Below are 12,030 nucleotides of genomic sequence, written 5' to 3'. Positions count from 1 at the left end.
CAGATTGACACTGAATGATGGAAATGTGATTTTTCCAGCAAATGGTCATTAGATTAAACAAAAAAGATTTTCTATATCATAAACTTTAATTCTTAAAATATAAAACTCTAACAGAGTACACTCTGTCCCAATCAATCTCCCAGGAATGGTGCATTATAATATATACTTAATAGCTAAAACTTCTCGTGTATCACACATAGATTCCCACCCACAGGAGTAAGAACAGAATTCCAAATCCAGAGAATAGAGCAGCTACGAGGGACAGCAGGAGTTCTTTGAACAGGTCCCGGGACGCCTTTGTGCTCGTGACCTCGTAGACGAAGAACCAAGCCGTAAAAAATATCCCAATTCCGAGCAGGAGCATCGTGAGGTGTGGGAAAATCGCCGGGTTGATAGGCGACGCATAGCGCACCATCGATTCAATTTCCAACTGGAAATATAAAAAACATTAAATTAATTTCCTTACTTTAATTATTGTAAGTAAGACCATTTAGGAATTGAAACTTACAGTCATTTTTAAGCGATTTTAATTACGATAAAATTACACGCAGCACTCTAGAACTGACAGGCAGAGGCAAGGCACCGGCTAGGAGGAGAAAACGTCAGCGTTTAGGAGACGTCTCAACTCACGCAGAAGCTATTGTTGCTTGGAGGAAAAAGTCAATTAAATGGTAGTTTTCGGATTATTTTCTTCCTTTCAAATATGCTTTATTTTAAAATAGATATGAATGCATCAAATTTTTGTGCCTTAATAAAATTGTTTTTGTCATTTTTTTAATTTGGTTTTATTCATAACCAGAACATGCGTAAAATGAAACGCTGAGGGGCTACTACAAAAATCGAAAATATTCGAATTCGAATAAATTCGTATCGTACTGTGTATCGTACCGTCCCGCTGATGCTAATATTATTTAATACGAGAGTGAGGGGAATAGTACAAATACAAATACAATAGTTCATAATAGTGCGTTCATGGATTAATGCACGATTAATGTAAAACAAACCTACTGAGAATGAGAAGAGAATACTCGTAATGAAACTAAATTTAAATTGCATCCAAATTGCATCATCTATCAACTTATCGTATTGACACTGATACTGTTTAATGATTCTAATTTAATTTATTGTTCATGAAATTAATCGTGAAGTAGAATGTACCTACGTAAAAATTTGATGGACTTAGGTTCCTCTTCTTTTCAGAAATAAAAAAAATAAAATGACAAGTGACAGTGACAGTTCGAAATAATTGACGTTTGTTGTGTTGTGCGTGATTTGATTTGATTTCCCTGTTTATTTCACAGGGACCCCTTTGTTTAAATTTAAAAATTCTACTTGGATCAAAATGATTGGGTAGCCCAAAAGTGAGCGGCATATACAATGTCGTCACAACGTTTCATCATGAACGTGGAGCAGGCCGGTCAGACCAGCGCTAGTGGAGCAAAGCCAGCAACTAAGGACAAACTTATGTCGTACGAAGAGAAATCCGTGGGCTCCACTGCCTTCTTCAAGTGTGAGGCGTGTCCTTACATGGCATTGGCAGAAGATGACATCAAATTCCATCTGTTCACTGAGCATCCTGACCTTGCTAAGAGTAATGGACTCGCTGACAACATCCAGATAGCCTGCCCTGGCTGCTCGAGCGTCTTTGACGCCGAGGAAACGCTAAGAAACCATCTACGCAACCACCACAAAATGGGTATCAAAGATGTGAAGAAAATGGTAAAAAGTCTTATCCAATTAGCCCTAAAAAATGCAAAACTTAAAAAGGAAGATAATGTTTGCATTCCACAACCCCAGCAGAAGGTAGATGTTTCTATCCCACAAGTGATTGAAATTGTCCCTGATGTTGTTAATGCCACTAGTGAACCCAATTCTTTACCTAAAGGTGTTGCTTTCATATCAGTTGATGAGTTACAAAAGATGAGAACTCCAAATTTCGAAAAAGTCGACCCTAAAGAGATTATACAGGAAGCTAGTATCAACATTGTATACACAAATGAGGTCCCCACACAGTACATCAATGTAACTAGTGCAGTCACCCCAGTCACAAGTTGCAATGTGCTTCAAATGTCTAGCGTGACTCCAGATCTTATTTCTTCAATTCAGCCCAGAGTACCAATGAATACAACTACCTTAACCTCGTCTCAAAGTAAGGAACAGGCTAATCCGGCACCTGTGCATCCCGGCAGGCCTGTTGGATCAAAAACAACTATGTACCATGCTCGGAATAAACAATCTAAAGTTAAAAAACAAAAAGAACCTGTGGAAATCATAGAAGCCTGTGCTGTAAATAACTGCTGGGTTAGGTTACGAGATGCAGAGAAAATGAAATATCATAGGAAATGCCACCAGAATGGTAAATTACAATGCCCAGATTGCCCTAACATATTTAAGGATGTGGACTCCCTGCACACTCATCTTTGGAAGTTGCATAAGATAGATCTGGAGCTGCCAACATGTGAGATCTGTGGATACAAGAATGCCAAGAAACATAAACTTTATAATGTACACATGAAATGTCATGGAGATGCGAAAAATTATGCATGTAAGATTTTTGAAACTATTTGATTGTTCTTATTTATTTTTTACTACCTGTTGTCTGTTGTCCACAAATGCTTTGGCAAAGAATTTGTTAATAATAGCCCATGGGAACTATGCAATTTTCTAAAATTAAATCTATCTTATATCCTTTTAATTAACATAAAAACAAGAGTGTTACCCACATAACAAAAGATAGCCCATTTTTAGGTCTACACCAGTTATAATTATAATAGTTTGCTCCCTTCTTTTTTTTTGATGTATAACATTTTGATGCATCTACTGGTTTCATGATTGCGGATAGCCATCAAGTAAACATTGGGAGCTTAATTGTGGTCTACTTCCTGCAACAGTTCAGTTGCAACAGTTCTCATATCCAAACCTTAATATTTACAGGTACCCAATGCCCAAAATCCTTCAAGAACGCGAACCAGCTGTCTAAACACAAGTGTGTCCACAAGCAGGAGATGAGTTGCTCCATCTGCCACATGAAGTTTACCAATAATCGTCGACTCAGGATACACATTGCAGCCGTGCACGAGGGGCTCCGCCCTTTCAAGTGCTCCCACTGTGACTACACTGCTGCTAGAAAAGAGGAGATGAAGTTGCATTCAAGATCACATACTGGTAGGTAATGGAGAATCGTATGACGTATCAAATCGAATGACATAAATGTGCATCCTGGAAGGCAGGGGTGGCGCTAGATGTAGTTGACGTCGGCCACAGCCTACGCCCTCGCACCTCGAAAGTTTATCGTTTTGTTCCTCATTTAAAAATCCACACCTAGTGTGGCCCTATGTTGTGTGTCTCGTGCTGGACGGGATTTGAAACATAGGTAGGAGTGTTAGCACGCCCTATTAGCAAGCAAGCAATTAAGATTTGCCAGATTGATTGGCCAGATTCCCCAGTGGTCAGCCATTGTGGGTTTGAATACCATTGGTAATCATTTTCGTTTAAAAAAATCTTACATTCAATCTTCAAGGTTGAACAATATTATTGTTGGTAAAATCATATGTTACTGTCATGTTTGCAGGTGTTAAGCCGTATTCGTGCGACCAGTGCAGCTACCGCTCCTCCGACCACAACGCCATGCGCCGCCACAAAAAAATGCACACCAAGGACTCCCTCTACAAGTGCAAGTACTGTCCCTACAGCTCCATCCAGTCCACCATGTTCGCCTCCCACATGATCTCCAAGCATCCCAACGTCAACTCCAACGACGTATACCGGTGCCCCTATTGCGTCTTCAAATCCGTCAGCAAAGAGAAGTACATACGACACTTGACAAAACACACGGACAAGGAAGGAGTGCAGCTATTGATAGAGATGACGAAAAACAAAACCAACAAACTTAGCTGGACGATACCAAGCGAGACGGAGAAAAAAACCGATGAAACCGCCGAAGAGCCCAAACAGGATGAGGAAGCTACCCCTAAGACGGTCAACACTATACCGATAGAAGTGTTCGACTGCGACAGCTTATCGGAAAGTTTGACGCAAAACTTTCCTAAGAATTACTGCATGACAACAAATGATAAGCAGCAGACGGATTTCGAGACGCAAGTAGCAACTTACCTTAGCAAGGATGATAATAACTCTGATTGCCTCATCTCTGAGAGTTCCAACGACACATTGAGACACCAGTTCCCGACGCAGCACACCCTACAAAACTTGACGTACGACAACACGCAGACGAATCTTCACGGGTATCTGAATTCTTCCGTAGAGATGGATCAGAGCTTGTGTCCTAACAGTACCGTGAGCTCGCTCGTGTCTAGCCACTCCGTCATGGGAGGAAGCATGATAAACAACATCATGCCGAACTTCCCCATCCGACTGCCTCCAGTGCCGCGAATGTCCATGTCCAACAACATTACCCTAAATCCCGTCCACACAATATCTATCCCTATGACTAAAGTCACTGGTCCTATCATAAAACCTACGCAAATATTACCAGTGCCATCGTCTAGTAACTCTCCTGTTAACATCTTCAATGAGCCCGACGGCATGCCGAGGAAGAAGCCGAAAATATCAGTAAAAAGCAACTTGATTTTGAAGGGTCCAGATCAGGAGAACATGTTCCACTCGCAACAAAAGATGGCGTTCAAACGGTTAGAGGACAACGAGAGATTTGGTCTCGGCGCGGTCACTTTCAACAACTTGATCACGACGCAGTTCATGCAGCTCCAGCCGGAGCCGGAACTGAGCGAGTCCCCGACCAACATCATCCCGTACCCGCAGGAGACGCTGCTGCACGACGCCGCCACCCCTCCCGCTGACACCGCCGACAACTCGCAACTATTCAACTTCAACAATCAAATGAACGTGAACTCGATCACGCTGCTGCCTACGCCGCAAAAAATCCAAACCAACGATCCCAGCTACATCAAAATAGAAGCCACGATAAAGCAGAACACTCAGTCGCCGAGTCTCGAGCGCATGTGCAACGCGAACATTTTGAATAACCAGTCACTGAGCAGGGAATACAAGGCCTCACCCCCATTAGAAGATATTCATAAAAACCTCAACGAAATCAAGAATGAGGTCAAATCGGACTCGTTTTATAACATGGCCTTGAACAATACAACGACGAACCCGTCTATCATTGATCAGTACTTGATCGATAATATCATCGGCGAACAGTACTCGGGCCACATGGACCTGTCGGCAGCGGCGCTTTCGGAGGTGTCGGACGATCCTCAGAACGACGTGATCGAAATCGACGACAATTCAGACGACAACAAACTACTGTCACGGTACGATATAAATTTCCCCCTTGAATCACTGTATTTGATGCACAATGATTTCCATTTTCTGGAAAATGATGTACCTATTAACAATTTGCCGGTTGAAGTTAACGAAGCAAACCGAATTGTTACTGAAGTTCCCATTATAAATCAAAAGGAAGCTCCCATGGCTCAGGACAGCTCTAGTAACGACTACCCTAATTTCATTCAGGGTAAAAAAGACCCGATGATGAATACGTCGGTTAGACAATCTGTAAATAAAATTAATGTAAAGAACATAGAATTAATGAAAAATTAGCTAAATAGTGTAAGGAAATGTTGATATGTTGTAAAAGACTGTTAATTATTATAATCATTTTACTACACCACGCCAAGCTGTTTTTTATTTTGTTACTTACATCACGAATACCGTCATCTTCTCAGATAGATGATTTATACATTATAATATATGGTTAGCTTTTGTACATAACACTGTCAATCGGTATCCCGCGTGATGACCACTCTGCCAAGAGTTGAAAGGGAAGGTGTAACCCCGCGGAAAATGTGCAATTTTCCGAGATAAATGTATCCAGGTTACAAACTGTTATAAATTCCATTATTGCGTCAAAGAGTTAAAGAAAATATACGCGCGTTTGTAAATAATGCGAGAACGGTCCGAATGGATGTGGCCTCTTCAAAAGATCTTCTCGGGTTGAATGCGTTCACGACGGGAGCGCTCATACGGAACGCTGGAGATAAAAACACGAGTCATAAAGTGTGCTTTAGCGAGCTAGGATAGCTAGTGTACACTAACTACTTACTTAGTAAGTTTTTTAGTACTAGCAGTAGCACGTGATGTGGGTAGGGTAGCCCACACAGGTACTTTATACATATACGTAGCCCATTTCAAACTGCCAAGAAAACTTTCGAAGTTAAAAAATAAAAGCAACAGAAAAAAAGAAAAGCATTTCTGTCAGTCCAAAATGTGACAAAGACCTTTGACAAAGACATTTGACTCATTACTAGAGAGAAAAATGGCTTCATTCTTTTAAATTGTCTAAAAATAACGAGATTCGAAAATGTTTTTCCCTATTAAAATCAAAAACGGCAAACCTTCGGGCTCCTGTGCAAGCATTACAGGATTATGTGAAATTAACAACTATTCTGAGGAGTTGGGTCTATCGCCCGAAGAACGTACACGTCCATCGACTTTCCAGGAAGTAATATTGACAATGAACGCAATAAACTTGAATTCAACGTTCACTTCAGTAATTATGCTTATGTGCCTGATCACTTATCTTCTGCTGATGTCCATTACCTTCTGCATTCGTACCTTGCATTATGAAGCCAACTGGGTGCAACCTGGAGAACAACAAATGTTAAATGACTTACCATCGTTTGTAGAAGGCAATAAATAAATAAAAATGTACCTATTGTTTTTTTTAGATTTAAATAAGAATAATAATAATAAATTCATTTATTTCGGGCAACTTGGCCCATAGGTGTACAATAAGTACCTCCAATACAATAAAAGTGTCTATACCTACTTAAATTATTGTAGGTATTAAAGAATGCGAGCTTACGCTTTACCATCATCATCATCCCAGCCTATATAAGTCCCATTGCTTGGCACAGGCCTCCTCTCAGAATGAAAGGGCTTGGGCAGTAGTTCCCATGCGGGCCCAGTGCGGATTGGGAACTTCACACGCACCATTGAATTGCTTCGCGGGTTTGTGCAGGTTTTCTCACGATGTTTTCCTTCACCGTAAAGCTCGTGGTAAATTTCAAATGTAATTCCGCACATGAATTTCGAAAAACTCGGAGACCAGGTGCGAGCCGGGGCTTGAATCACCCATTTGTTGAATTATTATTGACACTATGTTAGCTTTATCAAGGGTAGAGGGTAGCCAAGTTAATAAGACCCAAAATTAAATGTTTGTTTACTGATTATAAACTCGTCCGTGATCTCCCAGTTGTATGTATTAGGTATTCAAAACTTTTCGTAAACTTTATTTCTGCATATTACAAATTAAGTACACTCAGATATACCTAAGTGCCTATTTTTTCTGCCTTTCGATAATCGGCCGAGGTTGAGCTTACAATCGTGATCTACTATAATAGTTAGCGACAGAAATGCTATTAGCGAATCTACCACTTATACAGCGAGGTATAAATCCAGCTGCACCACTGGAATACTGATTGCAATCTACCCTGTCTGGTCTTTAATAAAATAAAGTATTTGTGCGTGCTGTTTGCCTGATGACTTATTGCTGTATGAGCTTAGTTCCTGTTGCCTTTCCATTATGGAACAAGCGATAAAAAAAAAACATTCATTTCATTCTGTCGTCCCGCGTCCGTCATCGTGTTTATGACGTTTGTATTGTATTGTAGCGAGTAGCGACGCTTCGCGTTAATTTTTTGTGATTTCCTGCAGATTTAATGTAAAAATAAGGAAGTTAGAAGTGCAAAAAAGCAAATTTTGTTGGCATTATGCCTTCAATAGACATGATGGGCCCTCCTGGGCAGCCTCTGGAAATGGAGCCCGAGGAGCCGCAGGCGCCTCCGCCGCCGGTCATCGGGATCATTTATCCTCCACCTGAAGTCAGGAGTATCCTTTTTGCGTTATTTAATAGCTTACACATGAGATTGGAACTATGAAATCACCCTGGTAATTTCTGAAAAATTGTGAAACATAACCTATATTTAATTCATGATGACACTTCTCAGTCGACCAAGATAGGGGCAATTTGGAATCTTTAATATTCAACAAGAAAGTTTTGGTTGTTTTTTCTGTGGAGAGTGATGACTCTAAAGAACTAATTTATTACAATTATTTACTTCTTGTTTCACCACTCTGTGACATCTATATTTGTGCTGCCGTCTTTTTTATTGTTTCAACTAAACGAAGACAGTATCACAGATATCTGTCATCTCAGTCAACCCTTGGTCCTCAAAAAATAAGTCTGCATGTGGATGGGCCATGTTTGCACATCCAAACATTCTGCGAGATTGGGTGTGAGATATAGTTAACAGTTCACATGTGAATTTGGAGCTGTTCCGTAATCTTAACTAAAGGTATATGCCCATTGTCATAACTAAGGATGTAATATATAGAAATATTGTAAAACTATTTGCATTTATTACTATATTTGGAATGTTACTGGGTAGGGTTAGGGTTAATGATTCATAACCAGAAGAAAATAGAATCCTTAACTGGTTGTCATAGATATTGTGGATAAAACCGCCAGCTTCGTGGCAAGGAACGGGCCAGAGTTTGAGGCTCGCATCCGGCAGAATGAGCTTGGCAACCCCAAGTTCAACTTCCTCAACTCTGGGGACCCGTACCATGCTTACTATCAGCACAAAGTCAAGGAGATTAGGGAAGGAAAAGGTATGTTAAAGTTGTAATTATATTTGTCTAGGTCATTACTTAGTGGTGTTAAAATTATAATAGAGTCAATCGAGTGCTGTAAATTGTACAGGAAAATCTGTACTGTACCATCCTGTTTGTTGAAGCGCTGTAAGCTCATTCCGCTGTACAATTATGCTTCCTAGCAGCTGTACAGATACACATCAAGAAAGTCAATTGGACTTTTATTATAAAAGTATTGTATTGAAGGTCAAGTTAATGGTGGTTTATCTTTTATATCTTGGTGTTTTACATTTTATTTTTTATTGTCTGGACATAAATAACATCCACACAATGGTATAATTCTTTATTTGACTCAATGATAGTTAGGTGTTGTGGTCTTATTTATAGTTACTGGAAGATACAGGATAAAATAGTAAGCTAGGGATTGATTTGATTGTTTGTCTGCATCTTACACCCATAAATGAGTAGTGTGGGTGCAGTCAATCTATGGGATGGCGGCTGGCCTGTTTTATATTCTTTTATTCATAGGGGTAAATACTGAATTGTCAAAGTGGATAAATAACTTTGTATGTCGATCTCAGACACGGGGCCTCCCCCGTCGGCGGGCGGGCCGCCGGGGCTGCGCGGCGCGCTGGCCCCGCGCAGGCGGCGCGCCAGCAGGAGCTGCTGAAGGCGGCCGCGCCGGCCGAGCCGCCGCCGCCGCGCGACCCGCCGCCCGACTTCGAGTTCCTCGCCGACGCGCCGTCCATCTCCGCGCTGGAGCTCGACATCGTGAAGCTGACCGCGCAGTTCGTCGCCCGCAACGGGCGTCAGTTCCTCACGGACCTCATGAAGAAGGAGGAGCGCAACCACCAGTTCGACTTCCTGCGCCCGCAGCACTCGCTGTTCCAGTACTTCACAAGGCTGCTCGAGCAGTACACCAAGGTGCTGCTGCCGCCCAAGGAGCTGCCGCTGCGGCTGGGCGCGGAGCTGCGCGCCGGCGCGCTGGACGCCGCCAGGGGGCGCGCCGCCTGGCACGCGCACCAGGCGCGCCGCCGCGCTGCCGACGAGGCGCGCGTCGAGCAGGAGCGCCTCGCCTACGCCGCCGTCGACTGGCACGACTTCGTGGTCGTCGAGACGGTCGACTACCCGGCCGGCGAGCCCGGCGACTTCCCGCCGCCCACCACGCCGCTCGAGGTGGGCGCGCGCGTGCTGGCGCAGGAGCGCGGCCAGGCGCCGCTCGACGACGACACCGAGATGCAGCTCGAGTCCGACTCGGAGTCCGACAGCGACCCCGACCTCGCCGCCATGGAGGACCGCACGCAGCAGCGCCCCGACGACACGCGCGTCACCGACATGGAGCAGGACAGCTCCTCCAGCGAGGACGAGCGCCCGCCGCCCGGGCCGCCGCGCCGCGCGCGAGAGGACGCGCCGCTGCCGCCGCGCCCCGACCGCGTCGTCGTCAAGAAGTACGACCCGAAGCAGCCGCGCGCCGCCGCCGCGCCCGCCAGCGACGAGTGGCTCGTGTCGCCCATCACGGGCGAGCGCATCCCCGCCAGCAAGGTGCACGAGCACGTGCGCATCGGCCTGCTGGACCCGCGCTGGCTCGAGCAGCGCGACCGCGCCGCCGCCGAGCGCTCCGACCGCGACGAGGCGCTCGCGCCCGGCACCGCCATCGAGGCCAGTCTCAAGCAGCTCGCCGAGCGCCGTACGGACATCTTCGGCGTCGGCGACGAGGAGACCGCCATCGGCAAGAAGATCGGCGAGGAGGAGCGCCGCCGCGACGACCGCGTCACCTGGGACGGGCACACCTCCAGCGTGGAGGCGGCCACGAGGGCCGCGCGCGCGCACATCACGCTCGAGGACCAGATCCAGCAGATACACAAGGTCAAGGGGCTGCTGCCCGACGAGGAGAAGGAGAAGATCGGGCCCAAACCGGTGTTGGCGCCGCGCGCCGCGGCCGGGCCGCGCGTGGCGACCGCGCCGCCGCCCGCGCCCGCGCCGCCCGTGCTGCTGCCGCCGCTGCCGCCGCTGATGGTGCTGCCGGCGCTGGCGCCGCGCGCGCCGCTCATCGCGACGCCGGCGCCGTACTACGCGCCGCCGGAGGAGGAGGAGGGCCCGGCCAGCAAGCGCGCGCGCACCGAGGACTCGCTGGAGCCGGAGGCGGCGTGGCTGGCGCGGCACGGCGGCGCGGCGCCGCTGAGCGTGGCGCTGCCGGCGCTGCCCGAGCGCGCCGAGTGGCGGCTGGACGGCCGCGCGCTGCCCGTCTCGCTCCCGCTCTCCGCGACCGTGCACGACCTCAAGACCATCCTGCAGCGCTCCACCAACATGCCCATCGCCAAGCAGAAGCTGCACTACGAGGTCAGTTGCCGTGTCCTATGCTGTCTATGATGCCTGTTGTCTCCGTAAGACGGAAGCTTTCAGATGGAACAGAGCTTCCGTCCAGCAGAGACGATCCTGACCAGATCACCAAAATTCTTTACACTGCCAGATTATTGTATCAGCACTAAATTACTTAAGTATACCAAATTTCAGCTCAATCAGAAAGCAAAGTTTTATAAATTAAAAAAAATAATATCATTACTTTACAAGACAGTTATAAATACTTTTTAAAATCCTGGGTCTCACTGATGATGTATCCGTGTCCCCAGGGCCTGTTCTTCAAAGACAGCAACACGCTCGCATACTACAATGTGCCGCCGGGAGCCGTCTTACAGCTGCAAGTCAAGGAGCGAGGCGGCCGCAAAAAGTAACTCCTGGGACTTATTACCACTCTATTCAATTTACTTTGCATGTCTGACATCAAATTTACATTTCCTTAATTTGCCTGGGATGATGTTACTGTTGTATGTTGCCAGCAACTTCGTCTAAAAATTGCAAAAAATAAAATTGGTGCACTAATTCCGAAGCTGATATAACCTTTAGGCGAGGCAGGTCTTTGATCGAAAGCTATGTAGGCAAATGAGTGGCATTCAATTGATCCGACATATATTTATTGACTGATGTGATGACTACTAGAAGTATTTTAGAATTTGTGTTCCTTTCATGCAAAGTAAGTGGAATAAATACCAAGAAAAGTTTTAATCCGACGGATTTAAGTATAGTATGTGGTAGTTAAGAAATGCCACGAAAATTTTGACGAAACTGAATTGTCAAGGGAAACTCATAATTATGTATCCTATTAGACAAAATATAATATGTAATTATAAGAGTTCGTTTAATTTTCTCTACAAGCTAATTCCACACAACCAACGCCAAGAACCTGACAACCGGGTTCTCTGTTCACAAGCAAAAGTATGCGATATGTGGTCGCGAATGTGTTATACAATTTTAACCAACGAAAGCCCCGCCAATTTAAGACACGATAATACAAAATTAATCATAAATGTAATTTAGTTTAATTAAATAGAAGCG

The 12,030-nt window shown here is 45.1% G+C and overlaps 3 protein-coding genes across 3 annotated transcripts; 2 read left to right on the top strand and 1 right to left on the bottom strand.

The window, feature by feature from the left end:
- Positions 1 to 65: 65 nt before the first annotated feature.
- Positions 66 to 617, bottom strand: kud (oligosaccharyltransferase subunit 5 kud). Its single transcript, XM_074096570.1, has 2 exons — positions 509 to 617; positions 66 to 430 (listed from the first exon to the last, which is right to left on the bottom strand). Exons 1-2 carry the CDS (start codon positions 512 to 514, stop codon positions 191 to 193), a joined length of 246 nt encoding a protein of 81 aa, XP_073952671.1. The 5' UTR covers positions 515 to 617; the 3' UTR covers positions 66 to 190.
- A 627-nt stretch (positions 618 to 1,244) lies between these two features.
- Positions 1,245 to 6,693, top strand: LOC141434207 (uncharacterized). The gene is made up of 3 exons (XM_074096564.1): positions 1,245 to 2,545; positions 2,935 to 3,165; positions 3,572 to 6,693. Exons 1-3 carry the CDS (start codon positions 1,378 to 1,380, stop codon positions 5,581 to 5,583), a joined length of 3,411 nt encoding a protein of 1,136 aa, XP_073952665.1. The 5' UTR covers positions 1,245 to 1,377; the 3' UTR covers positions 5,584 to 6,693.
- A 922-nt stretch (positions 6,694 to 7,615) lies between these two features.
- Positions 7,616 to 11,825, top strand: Sf3a1 (splicing factor 3a subunit 1). Its single transcript, XM_074096563.1, has 4 exons — positions 7,616 to 7,872; positions 8,491 to 8,659; positions 9,219 to 10,977; positions 11,268 to 11,825. The coding sequence occupies exons 1-4, from the start codon at positions 7,755 to 7,757 to the stop codon at positions 11,367 to 11,369; spliced, it is 2,148 nt and encodes a 715-aa protein (XP_073952664.1). The 5' UTR covers positions 7,616 to 7,754; the 3' UTR covers positions 11,370 to 11,825.
- The last annotated feature ends 205 nt before the right edge of the window (positions 11,826 to 12,030 follow it).

Source organism: Choristoneura fumiferana, chromosome 13 (genome assembly GCF_025370935.1).
Source record: "Choristoneura fumiferana chromosome 13, NRCan_CFum_1, whole genome shotgun sequence".
NCBI classification, from domain to species: domain Eukaryota; kingdom Metazoa; phylum Arthropoda; class Insecta; order Lepidoptera; family Tortricidae; genus Choristoneura; species Choristoneura fumiferana.
The sequence above is the reverse complement of the archived record's forward strand: the minus strand, read 5'-3'. Positions and strand labels throughout refer to the sequence as shown.